Raw genomic sequence first — 19,074 nt, 5'->3', positions numbered from 1 at the left:
CAGAGAGAAGCCGCTGGCTGCCGGGCGGACAGATCTGTGCCTGCAAGTTGCTCTTCAATAACAGGGAGTGGCCTTCATTTGCATTGGCTGCTGGGAACTTCCTGAAGATGGTCCCCAAGCCCCTGGAGGCCAGCACCTGCGAGGAGATGCAGCACGAGTGGAGGAGGAGAGGAATGAGGAGGGGAAGGGCGGGGGAGGCTTGCTAGGCAGATGTCAGCACGGGAAGCTCCGCGATCAGGGCAGAAACGGCTCGGACCAGGGGGCTCCGGTGGCCTCCTTGGCCCCTCACACCCGGAGTCTGGGCTGGGCGAGCCGGGGGGAGATGCGCCACATCCCTGCGGGGCTGGAAACGGGGAAGGCTGCTCCTTCTGGGTGTGCCTGAGCGGGAGGACCCAGGTACCCCGAAAAACCAGTTTGGTTCCCCCATCTTGCCTCCCAGGGGCAGGAACCAAGTCAGGCTACAGCGTGGCACTGCTCACCTTTCCCAATACCTGAGCGCCTACCAGGGCTGGCCCAGTGTGGTGGGAAGCAGACGAAAGCAAGGGCCCAGCATCTCCAACCAACAGCATCCTTCATCCCCCGCACCCCACATTGCCCCCTGCCCCCTTTGTGCTCCTGGGGAGACTACTAAACTCCTTCACCCCTGGGTGCCGGGGACTGTACCGCCCAGGTGAGCTCCCCTCAGTTAGGGAGCACCCACCGCCTTATGCCATGCATGCTCTGGGTCACTCGGTCTCCCAGCTCCCAGCACGGTGAGGCTGGCACAGGCACCAACCCCTCTCCTCCCGGGAGAGAAACTGAGGCTCAAAGAGGCTGAGGGATTTGCTCAGGGCCCCTCAGGTGGTATTCAAACTCCAGGCCATCCAGCTCCAAGCGGCTTTGGGGTCTTTTTGTAGATTCTTGGAGGTGGACACTGCAAGGGACCTCCAACCCCATTGGTCACATTTTCCAAAGAACGTTTTGCAGTAGCTGTTACAGTTGACCCTGGGACAACGTGGGTTGGAACTGCACGAGGAAGGAGTCCCTAGGCTGAATTCTGACTTTCGGCCTCTAGACACTCCTGTGGGTCCACTTACACATAGATTTTCTTCCTGTGCCACCCCGACAACGCTAAGACCAACCCCTCCTCTTCCCCCTCTTCCGCCTGTTCAACATGAAAATGACGAGAAGAGTGGCCTTGATGGTAATCCACTTCCGCTTAATGAAGGGTAAATGTACTTCCTCTTCCTTATGTTTTTCTTAATACTTTCTTTTCTTCAGCCTACTTTATGGTAAGAACACAGTACATAATACATATTACATACAAAATGTATGTGAATCGACTGTTTATATTATCAGTAAGCTTCTGGTCAACGGTAGGCTATGAGTAAGTAAATTCTGGAAGAGTCCAAAGTTACACATGGGTTTTCAACCGCACAGGAGGTTGGCGGCCCTAAATCTCGTGTTGTTCAAGAGTCACCTGTATATCAAAATGAATGTTTCACAGCCAGAGAGACCTTTAAGATATGTTGGATCCAAGGAGATTAAACAGAGCTTTAATATGCTAATGAGCTCAACAAAATATGCAAATGAGCTTAGCAGATCACCAAAAGGCATGGAGCGTTTGCAATGCTTCTCAAATCTATTCGGGGCAAATAGTCTCTCTGGACCAAGGAGCACATCTCTCTGGACCAAGGAGAAATGTTGAGCTTGTACAATCGTTTTTCTCTACAAATGGGGAAACTGAGGCCCAGAAAAAGGATGAGACTTGCCTAAAGCTAACCTGTGGCAAAGTCAGGACCTGAGCTTCAGCCCAGGTGTGAGGGGTCAGGAACCTGGTGGTAGAGCTGCCTTCCCCATCACCACTCCCTGTGTAGGGAAGGGGTTGGTGTCTATTTCTTTTCATTGCCCCAGCCCTGGTGCTTTTTGATACGTCAGAAATGTCTGTGAAAGCTTGGCTGGGGCACTGTCTGCCCAGGGAAGGGAACGGAGGAGCCAGGGAAGGAGACTGGGCCAGGTGCTGTTCTTGGAAGTTAGCTTCGTGGCTGCCCTGCTGTCCACGGCCTGGAGATAGGCAGGATTGTCAGGAATAGCCCCGAGAGCTTGCCACCTTTGCTTGAGACCTCTTCTGTGGCTCCTGCCTGTCCTGGGGTCCCTGGACTGCTGGTCTTCCCACCTCCTACTGCAGCACAAGTGGTCCCTTCAGGATGACCCCTTTCCAAAGCCACATGGTAAACTGCAAAGAGGAGAGAGGGCAGGCTGTTTGGGCCTGACACTCCCATGGGGGAAGAGGAGCAGCCACATCCCTCCTGACCTCATCAGGATGGGCCCGGACTGGCCAGAGGAGAACCACGCTGGCTGGAGATGCATCGTCCTCCTGCCCTGTGACTTTGGCACCAAGGATTCAATAGCTGTGTGTTCTGTTCTCAGCCACCATTCACGGTCACACAGCAGCCACCATTGAGCCTAGGGAACACCTGGACTGAAGATGGGACTGAAGGTGGCACTGATGCTGGGGCCATTCCTTGAAGCTCAGCTCCTCTGTCAGGGGCAGTAGGGTATGTATGGTATGAGCACAGACTGGGGATTCAGGCAGATGCGGCTAACCTCAGGCTGCACAACTTCATCACTTGCACAAGTTATTTTGCCTCTCTGGGCATCAGCATTCTTTTTCTTTGTCTTTTTTATTCCATTTATTAAAACTGGCCCAACTATGATGTTAGAAGTCAGTAGTAGTTTCTGGAAAGAGTCAGAAAGAGGCTTTTGGTTGCTGATAATTTTCTTTTTTCTTTTTTTTTCTGGAGATGGAGTCTTGCTCTGTTGACCAGGCTGGAGTGCAGTGGCGCGATCTTGGCTCACTGCAGCCTCCACCTCCCACGTTCAAGTGATCCTCCTGCCTCAGCCTCCCAAGTAGGTGGAACTACAGGTGTATACTACCACGCCTGGCTAATTTTTGTATTTTTAGTAGACACAGCCTTCACCTTATTGGCCAGGCTGGTCTTGAATTCCTCACCTCAGGTGATCCACCCACCTCGGCCTCCCAAAGTGCTGGGATTACAGGTGTGAGCCACTGCACCTGGCCTGGTTGCTGATAATGTTTTAATTCTACTTTCTAGTTCTGGATGCTGTTAAATGGGCACACTTTCTGAGAAGTATCAAGATGAAGATTTATAATTTATGCATTTTTCTGTGTGTATGCTATAATTAAATGAAAGATTTACTTTAAGAAGACGGTAACTCTGAAAAATAAGTTATTCCTAATTTGTGCAATGATGATAAAATCACAGAAATGTAAACAGATTTAAAAATAGTATTTAAAAGCAGAATCTTTTCACACTGGAAGCAGTTTTTCTAATGCAATGTATTTCTTTTCTTTTTTTTTTTTTTTTTGAGATGGAGTCTCACTGTGTCGCCCAGGCTGGATTGCAGTGGAGTGATCTTACTCAGCTGACTGCAACCTCCGCCTCCCAGATTCAAGCGATTCTCCTGTCTCAGCTTCCCAAGTAGCTGTATTTTTAGTAGAGATGGGGGTTTTGCCATGTTGGTCAGGCTGGTCTTGAACTCCTGATCTCAGGTGATACACCCGCCTTGGCCTCCCAAACTGCCGGGATTACATGTGTGAGCCATTGCGCCTAGCCGTAATGCAATCTATTTCTATTATGCAAGACTTTTAATAAAAACCATTGCATATATTGATTCCACGGTATAAGAGACATGGGCAGCAGTGTTCTTACCTGTAAAATAGAGGCAATAAAAATCTCTACCTCGTAAGATTAGGGGACAGCATGCATATATGGTGCTTTCCACAGTGCCTGGTACACAGTAAGCTCTCAATAAGTAATGCCATTGTCACCGTCATTGCCATCATCAGGCGTCTGCTGGCATTCCTACTCCCTGGTGGGCTGTGTGGGCTCCTGGACTGAACCTGGTTTGGCAGAGAATGAAGCATGGCTCTACGACTATAACCCCGGAGACTGGATTTCTTCAATCTAATGCCTTCTTGGCGGTTGCCTGGTGATTCTACTCATCTATGGTGGGATGGGCGGGCACGGGGCCCCACCCAAAGAGTAGTGGAGGCTCTTTCTTTCCTGGTCACTCAAACAGTGAAGGGGACAGGACAGCTGGGAGTGGGCTGGGTCCCCAGTTATGGGTAGGGGAATAGGACACCACTTATTGCATAACTCAAGAGGCCCTTGTGCTTTATCCTCTTTCTCCCCACTATTGTGGGTGCCTCCGTGGCAAGAACCTGCTAGATGGGCCAGACTTCCCAAATCCAAATTCTCTTTTTATTACTATTACTTTATTGAATTAATTAATTTTTTAATACCACCAGGTATTCCAGGGCGGTCTCCCATCGAAGTACTAACCATGTCCAACTCTGCTTAGCTTCCAAGACTAGACAAGATAGGCATGTTCAAGGTGGTGTGGCTGTAGACCCAAGTCTAGATTCTTGTACTGAAAAGCGTGTGGGTGCTTATGAGAACGACAGGGCAGATAATGGAAAATCTTCCCAGAAAGCTCTGGACGTGTGGTTGCTGCCCAGTGCTAAGCTCTCAGGAAATAATACTACCACTACATTAGTGTGTTATTTTACAGTTTTAAAGCATTTACATTATCCATCAACTCATTTGATTATCACAACCGACCTATGAAGTAGGTATTTGACACCATTTAACAGATGAAGAAACTGAGGTTTAAAGCATGCATGTGGCTTGTCTACTGCTATTCAGTAGCAAAATCAGGTCTCAGTCCAGATCTTCCAACTCCAAGGAGAGTACACCACAGCCATTTTTTAGGAGTGAATGGAAGATATATGAAATATACAGCACTACAATATGTCCACTAGCATTCTTAGATTTAAATTTAATTTTTCAGTTGTTGTAATATACATAACATAACATTGACCATTTTAACTACTTCCTTTCTTTTTCTTTTTGAGATGGAGTCTCGATCTGTTGCCCAGGCTAGAGTGCAGTGGTGCAATCTCGGCTCACTGCAACCTCCACCTCCCGGGCTCAAGTGATTCTCCTGGCTCAGCCTCCTGAGTAGTTGGGACTACAGGCACATGTCACCATGCCCAGCTAATTTTTTGTATTTTTAGTAGAGACGGGGTTTCACCGTGTTAGCCAGGATGGTCTCAATCTCCTTCTCTCGTGATCCACCTGCCTCAGCCTCCCAAAGTGCTGGGATTACAGGCGTGAGCCACTTTACCCGGCCGATTATAACTATTTTTAAGTTTATAGTCTATGGCATTAAGAACATTCACATTATTTTGCAGCCATCACTGCCATCCATCTCCAGAACTTTCTTATCATCCCAAACTAGAACTCCATATCCCTTAAACATTAACTCCCCACTCCCCCTCTTCCTGGCCCTTGGCAATCCCCATTCTACTTCCTGTCTCTATGAATTTGACTACTCTGGGTTCCTCATAGATGGACTCATACGATATTTATTCTTTTGCATCTAGATTATTTCACGTAACATAATGTCTTCAAGGTTCCTCCATGTCGTAGCATGGGACAGAATTGCCTTCCTTTGTAAGGCTGAATGATATTCCATTGTATGGATAGACCACATTCTGCTTATCCATTCATCTATCCATGCTCACTAGGGTGGCTTCCACTTTTGGCTATTGTGAGTAATGCTTCTATGAGCATGGATGTACAAACACCTCCCCAAGTTTCCACTTTCAATTCTTTTGGGTGTGTACCCAGAGAAGCCATTGTTGAATCATATGCCACTTCCATGGTTGCTTTTTTGAAGAACTGCCATATTGGTTTCCTATCCACTATGTCTTTCAACTTTGTTTGATAAGATACAGTAGTCCGCCCTTAACTGTAGCTCCAGTTTCCTTGGTTTTAGTAACCTGTGGTCAACCGTAGTCCAAAAAGATTAAGTAAAAATCTCCGGAAATAAATAGTTCATAAGTTTTAGATGTTGCACCGTTTTGAGTGGCACGATGGAATCTGCGTCATCTTGCTCCGTCCCATGTGGGGAGTGGATCACTCCTTCCTTCAGAGGACCCCCACTGTCAATGCTACCCTCCCATTGGTCACTTAGGAGCTATCTCCGTTATCAGATGGGCCGTCGACGTATCGCAGCGTTCATGCTCAAGTCACCCTTATATGACTTAATGATGGCCCCAAAGGGCAACAGTGGCGATGCTGGCAATTCGGATATGCCAAACAGAAGCCACCAAGTGCTTCCTTTCAGTGAAAAGGTGAAAGTTCTCGATTTTGTAAGGAAACAAAGAAAATCATATGCTGAGGTTTCTAAGAACTACGTAAGAACAAATCTTCTATCTGTGAAATTGTGAAGAGAGAAAAATAAATTTGTGAGTAGTGGATATAGGGTGTGGTACCATCCCCTGTTTCAGGCACCCCTTGGGGTTTTGAAATATATCTCTGATGGATTAGAGGGGACTACTATAAACCAATATCCATATTAAGGGGAAAATCTACTCAAACACTAGGATTAGAAATATTTCATTGTTCTTTTAAAGACATCTTTTTTGGTCACTTGCCTAGGGCTCAGAGGGCAAGCTCAGGACCACATGTTTTAAAGACTGTCATGGACTCTTGTCCACGCCCTTCTCTTTGTCCATAATGGTCCCCCTACCTGGTGTGCTTAGGAGACTTGGCCCCTCACCGATCCTTGCCCCCATTTCTCAAGGAGCTAGAATGATTCATGTGAAAGAGCTTTGGCAGAAGAGACAGGCTCTGCAGCCAGAAAGTCTCAAGGTTAATACTGGTTCTTCCCTCTATTGTGTGATGATTGGCAAGTTATCAAACCTCTCTGAACTTCAGTTGAGTTAGTGAAATGTGGACAACAGTACCCATCCACCCAAGACTGCCATGGGGATTAAATGAGATGATATGGGCAGAGGGCTCAGTGTGCCATGTGTATGGCTGAGATTATGATCATCATCCCCTTCCCTGGTCCTCCTGGAAGCACGGGGCTCCCGTCCTGCTGCAGTCACCTCCTGCCTAGCATCATGGGAAGGCCGGCTTCTTAGCGCGCAGGGATTTGGGCTCACTCTGGGCTTGCTGGAGAATGGGGCAGAACAGGGGCCAGCCGGCGGAAGGCTCAAAGAGGCAGCTTTCAGTGCAACAGCAGGAAGAATTGTCCAGAAGCACCAGCGGCTCACTGGCAGAGTAGGTCTCCTCTCCAGAAGTGAGGAGGCGTTCCCCATCAGTCTGACAGCTGAGGGCCTCAGATGCTCAGACACCGGAAAGACGGGATTCCTGGATGTCTGTCAGGTGGGGGTAGGATCCAGTGACCTCTGGGGCTCCTCTCCACTCTCATAAGCTGTGGGGATTTCCGTGGAGCTGACAGTCCCTGTAGCCACAGCTGGGTCACTGCCTGTGCATCTTGGCAAGCCCTGCAGCTGACTCGAGCTTGGTGAGGGGAGCCCTGACTTGGGGTCCTGGTCATTCTCATGGTCATCATCCCCCAGAGATGAAAGCGACTGGGCAGTCCCACAGTCTCAGGGACACAGTGCCATTCCCAGCCTGAGATGTGGCTACTCCATCCTCATAACTTGTCCCCTCTGATGCTGGGGGCTCCAAGGCTGACCAGTAAGTCCAGCTGATGGAGTAAGAACCTGAGAAGTCAGACGTGGGAAGGGGTCCTGAGAGAACGTGTACCATCTGCCCACACACAGGTGGCACATCCAGACCAGGACACCTTAGCCAAAGGGCACAACTCACCCTGCCAGCTAGGCCTGGGCCACTCACCATCCTGGAGCCTTCCTGCTGGGGCCAGGATCCCAGCCTCTCCTGTGAGCAGCTCTGGGTGACCCAGTTAGGAAGTCAGCAGGTGTCTGACCTGGCTCATCCAGGTGTTGCTCTGTCTGCACTCCACAGCCCTGGCCCACTCGCCATGGGGGCTCTCCTGGGCTGCCTGCTTCTCAGGCCTTCCTGCACCCCTGGATGAGTGGATAGGTCCCCGTTGTCCAAATGAAAAGTCACTCAGCTGGGTGGATGCTGACCTGGGTTCAAATCCCGACACCACTCACTCGAGGTGCGGCCTTGGGCAAGTTACCCAATCTCTCCAGACCTCAGTGTCTTCATCTTTCAAATGGCACCTCCTAAGCCAGGTTGCAGTGACAATTACAGAAGCTGTGTTAAAACGCCAAGCACATGACACACAAGGCCTCCCTCTGTGGGACGGATAGTCTCTTGCGGAAGGCAGGGAAAGGTTTCTATGGCCCCGTCTTGATTTCTGACCTACTTACTGACACCGGCTCACCCGAGGAGTGGTGACCTTGCTCAGTGTTACAGGCTGGACTGCTCACACCCTAGTTTACGTGTTGAGGTCCTAATCCCCAGTATGTCAGGACATACTTGGAAAGAGGGTCTTTATAGAGGCGATTAGGGTCAAATGAGATCATTAGGGCCAGCCTTCATCCAACAGGACTGCTGTCATCATAACAAGAGAAAATGTGGACACACACAGAGACGCCAGGGCACAGGTGCACAGAGGGAGACCACAAAAGGAAGTGGGGAGAAGGCGGATGTCCACAAGCCAAGGAGAGAGGCTTCGGGAGAAACCAGCCCTGCCAGGGCCTTGATCTTGGACTTCCAGCCTCCAGAACTATGAGGAAATAAATGTTTGTTGTTGAACCCACACAGTCCATGGTTCTGTGCAGCAACCCTGGTAAACTAATACTGCACGGAGGCATCTACAAAAGGAGAGCTGCTCGTTTGTCCCAAGAAATGCTCCTCTAAGATCTCAATCTAGGGCCGCTGTGGAGACTTCCACCATCCATCAATTACAAAGTCTCACTTAAAGGCCCCTCCAGGTCTCGCCTGAGGGGTGTCAGGTTCTGGTTGGGAAGGAGGGGTCCCTGGAGGCCTTTCCCAGGCTGCAGGGGCTGGCACCTTCTCTCTGCTTCAGGGGTCTTGAGAGGCTGGAGGCTCCCCGATGTGAGGGCGGGGTACTTCAGGGCTGCTGGGCAGACCGTGGGCATGGCCATGAGTGTCCCCACAAGAACTGTCATGCCAGGAGCTTGGAAGAGTCACTGCCTCCTGCCCGCCAAGGCTGCTGTGGGCAGGTGTCTGCCTTCCCATCCTAGGCTACCTGGGCAGCATTTCCTTTAGAACCAGGAGTGGCCATGGGTGGAACTGCAGATGCCAGGACCATGACGCTCTTCACCAGGCACTCACCCGGCTGCCCTGTGCCTCCACTGACCGGTCACAAGTCCCGCCTCCTGCCAGGCCTGGGATTGGCGGGCCTGGCCATATGCAAAGGTTCTTCCTGCTTCAGCTGTCTTGAAAGAGCGTCCAAGAGAGGCCGTGCCTGCCATGCGTGATGATGATGAAGGGCGGAGCAGCACAGAGGTCAGAGTGGTGGTGGGCTGGGGAGGTCGTGCAGGTGCCAGGTGGCCACAGGTGGGACACCTCCAGGCTCAGTTTCCTGCCAAGGGAAGCCTGAAGCAGGGGAGGCTGTCCCCACCTTCTCTGCCTCCTGTGCAGGCCTCCTGGGCACCCTAAATCTCTGTGGCTCCTCAAGGCCCCCACATCCCTCTCCTCTCCTGAGCCTCCCCAGGATTAGATAAGGCTGGCAAACTGTGCCCCCTTCCTGTGGTTTTCTCCCACCAGGACGTCCCAAGCTGGAAGACTCCCGCCCCTCTGTGCCACGGCTGGTGGCTTCACCCTTGACCCGGGGGAGATGGCTGGATGTGATCTGCCCAGAGCTTCCCAGAGGCTGGCCAAGAAGGCACAAGGAAAGGACTCCTTCTTCTGGCCTGGTGTGGAGAGCAGAACGTCCTGGAGAGGCGTTTGCCAGGCCAGAGCCAGCTGAAGCTTTTGAAGAAAGGGCCACCTTCCCTCCCTGCGCCAAGGCCTGATCGGACTGGGAGATAAACTGCACTGGCAGCTGTCCTGGCAGAGCTCTGAATCACTGCTGTGCAAACATGACCCTCCTTCACTGCGACTGCCAGCTTTGTTATCTAGAATGCAAACACAATGCAACCATCCTTAGCTCCAGATTAACAACAACAAAAACATCCCTGGAGAAGCCGCTTTCCAAGACGACTGAAAGCCCAGTGTGGATTTTAGCCAAAACAGACAGAGGACCCCCGTCCCTGCCCGGGCTGCCTGCACCCACATTCTGAGATGGGGACAATGCCAGGAGGCGGACAGGGTGGGATGCAAGGTGGAAAAGAGCTGGAATGTGCCAGGGACCTGACCTGCCACCTACGCCAGCTCTTTCTGCCCCTGGCCGCCTGGGCCCCCTCCTGAGGACAGCAAACAGCTTCCTGCTCTCTCGGTCTGGTAGGCAGCAAGGCTGGCACCCTTGTGTGCTCAGGGCCAAGCATGAGTGTGGGCAGCTGGTTAGAGTCCAGGTCAGAGGTGGTCTGGGCCTCGCTTCTGCTGGCCCATGCCTTGAAACTATCTGCAGGATGAAGGGAAGACAAGAAAGGGTGTAGACAGTGAGCACCCTGATGGCCCGCGTGCAGCTCCTTCTTGCCCTGAACCATGGCTGCAGAGGGTGGCACCTTCTGTCTGTTTGACGAGTCTTGGACATAGGTGGACGTGGATATGGGACCATCCTGTGTCCCCTCCAGGCATATGGTAGTGAACATTGATTAAGCACTTACTATGTGCTGGTCATCCTGCTGTGAGTGCTGCATGTCTGATTCATTTGCTCCTTCCTATAAGTAGGAACTGTTACTGCCCCCATTTGACAGAGGTGGAAATGGAGGCACAGAGAGGGAAACTATCGTTCTCAAGGCTATGCAGTGTAGTGACCGCAGTGGGATTTGAACTGAGACTTCTTGACTGCAGAGTTTGCTGTTTGCTGCCTCTCACATTGGCGGTGCTTGCAGTGTGGAAGGAGCGTCACTGGGGCAAGACCAGCCCCTCGCCGCCTCTGCACATCTTGAACTCTCTGTCTCCATGGGCATTGGGAATTGACTCATTTATTGGTTTATTCATTCACTGGTTTCTTCCTTCAACTCCTATTCTGTGCCATATGCATCGCTCAGCACTGGGGAGTCGGAGGGGACAAAGATGTACAGGGCGCAGACCCCTCTCTGGCAGCTCCAGCCTCTCCAGGCCAGGTCATCCTCACTCTCCAGCTGAGGACTCCAGGGAGGCCTGTGGTCTGAGTGGAGAGAGAAGGGGGACGGCCTGGTGAAGCAGGGCATGAGAAGGACGGACGAGGCAGTCATCACAGGAAAGGAGCCGGGCCAGGCACGCCTGCAGGGCCCAGAGAGGACGCAGCTGCAGAAACGCAGGTGTGAGGCACCCAGGCCGTGGCCGTGGCCATGGCCGTGGCCTGGAGAGAGAAGCTAAGCCCATGAGGCCCAACGCGGAGGGGCCAAGATCAGCTCTGGGTGATGCGATCCAAGGACGGGGAGAGGCTTAGTCAGGAGGGGAGTTTACCCAGGGCTGGAGGGCACAGGAGAGAATGGAGGATAGATAACAGCTGGTGACTCAGAGCCTATGGTCCAAACCTGCACAGTGCCACTTGGATGTCACCAGAGAAGATCAAGGTTAGGGCTGGGGTTGGGCAGAACTGGAGCAGAAACAACTGAGCAAAGCCGAGGGAGGAAAGGCTGTGATTTCCACGAGCGATACTGCAGGACTTCCTAGGCCGCTGCTGTCCGGGCGGGGCAGGCAGGAGACCTAAAGTTCCAGGTGGACAGTGGAACCCGGGAGGGTGCCTGAGACCCCTGCAAGCGGGTGTAACATAAAGGCCGACTCCAGTGCACGCTTTCAGGGCTTCCTCTATGCTGACCACCGTTCCAGGGCCATAAATGAACTCAACAAGCCTGTGAAGTGGATGCTGTTCTTGTCCCACATTTACAGACGAGTGACCTGAAGCACAGAGAGGTTGAGGGAATGGCCAAGGTCCCACAGCTAGGAAATGGCAAAACTGGGTCCCCAGAAACATGTAGGGCTTAGCCTGGGCCTGGAGGTGACGGCAGCGTTTGTCAGTGAGGAGAACCCGGGAAGGAGGTGCAGCTGGAATTCTACCCTCGGCATCTGGGGGACTGCAGGCCTTGTTCACGCTCTCACGAGTGTCCCTGTGCAAGGCAGTAAGAACACAGGTGCTGACTAGGACGCCACCTGGGCCAGCCTCCTGGCTCAGGGACAGCAGGCACCATCCTGAACGGCACCGTGGTGAGCCGAGGTGCAGGAGGCCTGGCTGTCGTGGGGCTCTGCACCCTGGGGTGCTGCGGCTGCACTCCGCTGCCTACTCTCTCCCCACTGCAGGCAGCCTGGCATGGCTGTCAGGAGCCAGCTCTCCTGGTGGGTCAGTCACCCACTGGGCAGAACTGGGACAGTCTCATTTGTCTCCCATCTTGCTCCTGACTTCTGAAACAAATCTGCAGTTTGCTTTTTTTTTTTAATTACTTCCTGGTCCTGCCTCTGGTCCTGCCCCATCTCCTGCAGTGCAGGGTCACTGGGGCAGTGCAGGGGCTGAGGAGAAAGGGCCCTGGCACGTGTCTACTGGGCCTCGTCCTTGCTAGGGCCCATCTGAAGTGGGTGACCCCGGACTGTGCCAGGTTTCTGGATCACATCCTGCTCCCTCGAGTTCCCAGGTCCTTGTGTCTCCTAAAAATAAAGGTGCCACTCACTGGGCGCTTCCCAGGCACCGAGCACCATGCTGTGGGCTTTAAGGCACAGCCTCATTTGATCCTTCTAACAATCCCAGGTGGAGAGTGATCCTGCATCCCCATTTTTCTAGATGTGTCCACAGAGGCTCAGAAGGATGAGACTTGCCCTAGACCACGCACTCAGTAAAGGGCCAGGTAGGACCTGAATTTTCCCTCTGGACCCCCAGCCTCCTGATGTCTATTTTCAGCCAGTTTAATTTCAGGCATGGGAAGCCCACCTAAGAGCTTGTTTCAAGTCCATGTTTGTATTAACCATGCCTCACACGCTTTCAGATGATAGGAAAATGAGAGGAGGAACTTGTAAGGTGGATGGCCCAGGATTAAGGCTGAGCAGATTTCAGGAGGAAGGAAAGGAAGGCCAGTCTGAACGAGGTGGTATCCGTGGGGGTGACTGTGAGATCCTGCAGGTGTATTCGAAATCGCCATTGCACAAGGGCAGGATGGGGAAATGGTTAGGGGCTTTAGTGGACTGCCAGCCTGATGCCAATCGGTGTACCTGATGCTGATAAAGCCAGTGCACCCATCGGCTATATAAACAGGAGCATCATGACCAACACAGGGGAGGTGGTACATCCCTGACCACCTCACTGATTGCTGTGTTTGAATCCAGATGCCGTATATTAAGAATAATACTGGCAAACACAAGTCTCCTTGGATGAGGGCAGCAAGAGAGGGGGCAGAGGTTAGTTAGGAGGTGGTGGGGGTAGGGTCTATGGGAATGATGTCATATTAAAATAAGGAAAGAGGTGGTGTGGTATGGGTGGTAGTAAACACAGGCGTATTTGACTCATTATATACAGCATCTGAAGACTAAAATATGGTAAATAATGAACATATGTTAAATAAATAAAATGACATATATATGATTTATGGAAGCTCTAGATAAATGTATGTAGCAGAAATTTAGCTAGCATTTCAGTAAGTATTTGAGTTTTTAAAAAGAATAATGAAAGGTACTAGGATTTCTAGTCCAAATGGAAAGATGTACTTAGTCGCATTATATGAAGCCCAATAAATATGCTCAGCGCCCACACGCTGCTACGAATCTGGAAGACAGATTTGGAGAGGGGCGGAAGGCAGCTGTAGGCTAGATACAAGAAAGGACTTCCTAATGATGAGTGTGGTCATGTAAGGAATGAAGTGCAGGAGGAGGAGGGGTTCCCTGTTCCTTAGGGGGTGTCAGTAGAAGCTGGAAGAGCTTACTTGGCATCCAGGGGCTCCCTGCAGTCAGGGAGAGGAGTTTTCTGTGCACTCAGTTGGTGAGTCCATGAGACATAGCTGTGCTGTGTTGATAAGGCATGCTCCAACCAGAAGTGCCGAAAGCTCCAGGGCGCCCTAATCTTGGGTTGAAGTTGGGTTTGCATCATCATCGACTGTTTTCCAAGGGCTTGGCCTGTGGAGGCTCTGATGGGGACTTGAAAGAGTTCGCTTCCCACCTGCTTGCGGCTGACATTCCCCTTCCTGGTTGTCAGTATTTGTTCTGGCCACGAGCCCCTCCAGAGCTCAGACACTGGGATTGAACTCTGGTACCCACATGTGGCTGTGAGCAGTGGGGAGGCGGGGCCTTGAGGGATACCCTGAAGGCTCCTGTCCATGGGGCTAGGGATGGCAGGAGGGGGATGAGATGTCCTGAGAATCTCTGAGTCCAGCCTGTGAGTGATGCCGTGTCTCGCTCTAGCCTTTAGGCTGGGACCACTGGGTGGGAACGCACGCTGGCAGGAGAGAATTGGAAGAGAACCTGGCAGCCGAAGAGATTAAAGAAAGGCTGACCCAGGTGTGCCTAAGGCTGGGAGCACTGGATGCCTTCAAACAGAGGTGCCGTGGGACGTTCTGTGTGTCTGAAAAAGCACTCGCTGTTTGGTAAATCGATTGCAGAATGCAAGATTTGAAAGCAGTGGACCAATCAAGAGAGGGGGGTGGAAATGGTGCTGGCCCTGGGGATGGTCAGAAGTGGTGAGGTTAGAGAAGGACATTGAGGTGTTGCCAGCAGGACTGAGTGATGAGTTCTGGGTGCCTTAAGGATGGCGCCTTGTGTGTGAGAGACACAGCATCGTGCAGCCTGTGTGATTGGCAGCTACTGAGATTATGACCAAAAAGCCAGGGAAGGCCTCTAATATACCTCACTTAAAAAAAATTATTATGCTTTTTTGGAAAATAATTTCAAAGCAAAATAAATTAAATGAAAAGTTGCAACAATAGTAGAAAGAAACTCTTCCCAGTCCACTTAAAAGAAGTGCCCCACCCTACACACCCCACCGAAGCATCCTTTCATGTGTATCTCCTAAAGCAAGAACATTCATCATCACGACCCATCCGATCCAGACCCTCACCCTGAACATGTCACTACCACCCGGTCCCCAGACCACACTCTGGTTTCCACAGTTCTCCCAATAACCTCATTCATAGCAAAAAGACCCAGACAGGCCACAGGTCACGTGTGAAGACATCCCTTCACCTCTTTCAGTTTGGAAAGGTTTATCAGTCTTTCCTGGGCTCTTATGGCCTTTGAGTATTTGGAGCTGGCAGGAGAGCTACTTTGAGCCATGCTCCTAATTTGCTGTTTTCTCTTGATTAGATTCAGGCCATGAGTCTTTGTTGGAACCATCACAGGAGAATGCTGGCTTCTCACTGCGTCTGACCAGGCACACGGGATTCTGTGTGTGGCCTTTTACTGACAATGTCCACTTGGATCATTTGACTAAGGAGGCAGCTGTCAGCTTCTTCCCTGTAAGAGCATCCCTTTCTCTTTGTCACTACGAAGGATGTTGTGGGACAGGTTCTTAGAAAGCATGGAAGTATCCCATTTCTCATCAAGCATCCGCCCACCACTTTCAGCACCCATGGATGGTTCTCAGTGGAATGAAGTATCACTGTGAGGGCAGCCCCAGAGAGCCTGCCCCATGTATTTGCTTAATGAATGAATCTGCACTTCATTGCCCAAGAGGTGGGTGGAGTGACCACAGCTCCTCATGCCACCAGGTCCTTTTCTCATGCAAGCCCTGCACAGGGCCAGGGAGTGGGCAATGCTGCCTCCATGCACCCACCTGACTGCATCCCCCATCTTTGCGTGAGCAAGCTCCAGGACTCCCCCGGCACCTGCAGCAAAGCCAGATCTCCTACCAGGAACAACGTGCAGCCCTTCAGGTCCATGAAGGGTTTTAAGTCAGGGAAGGTGACACATTTGATTTATGTTAAGCAAAACCAAACGAAAACAAAACAAAAGCAAACACCCTGGCTGTTGTGCAAACAGCTTGGAGTGGTTCAGATTTGCAGTCAGGCAGACCAGTGAAGACTCAGTGAGGATGTTTGGGAAGGCTGAGTGGAGACCTTATTTTCAAGCATGTGAGGAGGCCCAATGCCAGGGAAGGGCAGGAAGGGGCCCTGGCTCCTCCAAGGCTGCTGGGGCTGTGGACGGCAGGGGAGTCCTATGTGCACCCACCCCATCCCGCCAGCCCCTGCTGACTCCTGCCCTGGACACGCCATACCTTTGGTTTCCCTTAGCAGCTCTTCTGTGAACTTGACCACCTGGGCCACCTCCACCCATGGGAAGCCTTTGCCCACTGCAAAGATGATGCTCTCGTAGAGGGTGTCCAGCAGGATGCTCCTCCGGGAGTCTCTCTGTTCGTCAAACTCCTCCCAGTTCAGAAGCCTCCGCAGGCGCTCCCGACCTTGTGATCTCTGCAGGGAATGACATGGGAACTGCAGGGTATGATGTGGGGGTTGCAGGGCATGATACAGGGGCTACGGGGTGTGATATGGGGGCTATAGGACGTGATATGGGGGCTGTGGGGTGTGATATGGGGGTTGCAGGGCATGATATGGGGGCTACAGGGTGTGATATGGGGGCTGCGTGGTGTGATATGGGGGTTGCAGGGCATGATATGGGGGCTACAGGGTATGCTATGGGGGTTGCAGGGTATGATATGGGAGCTACAGGGTGTGATATGGGGGCTGCGGGGTGTGATATGGGGGTTGCAGAGCATGATATGGGGGCTACAGGGTGTGCTATGGGGGTTGCAGGATATGATATGGGGGCTACAGGGTGTGATATGGGGGCTGCAGGGTGTGATATGGGGGTTGCAGGGCATGATATGGGGGCTACAGGGTGTGATATGGGGGTTGCAGGGTGTGATATGGGGGCTGCAGGGTATGATATGAGGGTTGTGGGGTAAGATATGGGGTTGTGGGGCATGATATGAGGGCTGCAGGGTGTGATATGGGGGCTGCAGTGTGTGATATGGGGGCTGCAGGGTGTGATATGGGGGCTGCAGGGTGTGATGTGTGGGCTGTGGGATGTGATATGGGGGCTGCAGGGTATGATATGGGGGTTGCAGGATATGATATGGGGGTTGCAGGGTATGACATGATGGTTGTGGGGTATGATATGGGGGTTGTGGGATATGATATGGGGGTCGGAGGGTATGATATGGGGCTGCAGGGTATGATATCGAGGTTGCAGGGTATGATATGGAGGCTGGAGAGTATGATATGGGGGTTGCAGGGTATAATATGGGGTTGAGGAGTTGAGAAGCCATCTCTACGGGGTAAGACCCTTTTGGGGTCCCCACAATGGTGCTCCAGAGCCCTGAAGAGTAACTAGGTATGTGGGTACGCCTGGGAAGAGCTGTGCTTTGGTTTCTGGGCAGCACTCCCTCCTCCTGGGACTTGCTCTTGTTCTAGGACTTTCTTTCCTCTGAGAGTTCTCATGCTGGCCACTGCAGCCCAGGTTTTGTGTACCTCCAGCAGGCCTCAGGTTCTGAAATACCATCCCTATCCCCCTGCCTAAAATAAAATTTGACTTTCCTGAGTCTACTCTTAACTGGCTGCAGTAGAGGCATTGATCTGACAATGAAATTTATACTACAGTGTAAGTGACTGACCAAGAAGGGGCTTGGTGAGGTAATGCTTTAGCAGAAGGAATGAGTCTTGCTTGGTGAAAATTCAGACACACGGGCAGGCCAAGAGGAAAAGGTAAACTTTTTTCCCTGCCTAGAAGTAAAAACCCATTTTACTTGAGAGTTCAGCTGGCCCTTCTGGAAAGTTCTTATAGGCTCCCAGCAGATGTAGGAGAAGCAAGTGCCACTTAAAGGAAGTGGCAAAAAAATGTTTGGGGTGCAGCAGAGACCCACCCACCACACGCAAGAGTGTTGCTTTCCTGGGGCAAGGGATCCTCTGGCTGGGAGGACCCCAAGGGACCCTGGAGGACCAATGGTGGCCTTAGTGACAGAGGGAGGCCTAGAGTCCTGTCCTCGGCCCCCAGAGACTCCTCTTCCACTGCCACCACTCTTCTGCCTAATCTAGACAGCACCCCCTAGAAAGCAGCAGAGCCTCCCCCAACACAGTCCCTGCACACAGTGGCTCACAGGACCCTCAGGGACCCAGAGGAGGCAGGCACAGTCCCTCACTTCCCTTCAGGCAGGATCCGCCCCTTCTGGGCCTGCATGTGGGCTTGAAAAACAGCCCACAAGGTCCAGGGGCTGGTAAGCCCTGGCCTGAAGTTTGGGCCCCACATCTCGTCACAGCCTCAGAGGTGCTGTGCTGAGCCGGGGTGGCTGCCCCAGGGTCTCCTGAAGAGGCGCTTCCAGTGCCCACCTCCCTATGTGCCCAGGATGAGCCAGTTTCTGTTTAAAAGCCACATTTTCTCTTCCTTCACCTGAAATTGGAAGACTTCTTTCACTCCCTGGGGTGTTAAGAGTGCCATGGCCCCTGCATCTGGTTGCCAGGAGACGGAGCCAGACTGACTCAGAGTTTCCGGAACTCTGGGGGTGGCCAGTGCCAGCTTTGTTAGGTCACGAATGGCTTCTCCCAGGCTTCTCTCCTCCCGGCCCCTCCTGCGATGCTCTGGGCCTGGTCACCTGCACCTGCTCAGGGACAGGAACCCCCCTTGCCTCTCCCTCATAACCTGTTCTCCTTCAGGAAGTGAGCATTCTGAGGCTTCCCATAAACACACACACACACACTTGCACACACATAGACACATGCACACATGCAGGCACACACGTGTACTCACACGTGCACACACACATGCATGCGCGCACACACACATGCACACATGCTGCCCGTCATCCTCATGTTCTTCTGACTGTAGCCTCATGCCTCCTGCCTGCCGACAGGTCGGTGTGTCTGTCTCCACGGAAAGGACTGCCCGGACTTGCTGCCTCCACGTCCTCCCTGACTCCTCCTATTAGGGTCTGGCCTCCCCGACCTCCTCCACTGGCCAGTAGCATCCATGGCTCTGTTTCTGGTGTCATGACTTTGCTTTGGGGTAGAGCAAACAGTTCTTCAGGGGTGTCCCCAAGTGTAGTGCCCAAGCCCCTGAAGGCGGCGATTGGGAGGGGTTCGCTCCTTTTCCGGGCCAGCCTTGCTCTTCTCTGTCCTGGAAGTCACTGGCACCCACCGGTTGCCTGGGAGGCAAGTCCTTCCTTCCTCTGCCTCACTGCCCAGAGTCCCAGTGAGGAAAGCCT

At 52.2% G+C, this 19,074-nt stretch overlaps 1 protein-coding gene across 1 annotated transcript in view; it reads right to left on the bottom strand.

Annotated features, from left to right (window-relative positions):
• The window catches only part of C8H8orf74 (chromosome 8 C8orf74 homolog), a 28,358-nt gene extending 9,992 nt beyond the window's left edge, over nucleotides 1-18,366 (bottom strand). The window contains exons 1-2 of the mRNA XM_016959084.4: nucleotides 18,264-18,366; nucleotides 16,096-16,288 (exon numbers count right to left, since the gene is read on the bottom strand). Coding sequence (XP_016814573.4) covers nucleotides 16,096-16,288; nucleotides 18,264-18,311 — 241 coding nt within the window. The 5' untranslated portion in view covers nucleotides 18,312-18,366. The remainder of the gene's footprint in view (nucleotides 1-16,095; nucleotides 16,289-18,263) is intronic.
• Nucleotides 18,367-19,074: the final 708 nt, after the last annotated feature.

The sequence above is a fragment of the Pan troglodytes genome, chromosome 7, assembly GCF_028858775.2.
Source record: "Pan troglodytes isolate AG18354 chromosome 7, NHGRI_mPanTro3-v2.0_pri, whole genome shotgun sequence".
In the NCBI taxonomy this organism is placed as follows: Eukaryota; Metazoa; Chordata; class Mammalia; order Primates; family Hominidae; genus Pan; species Pan troglodytes.
The sequence above is the reverse complement of the archived record's forward strand: the minus strand, read 5'-3'. Positions and strand labels throughout refer to the sequence as shown.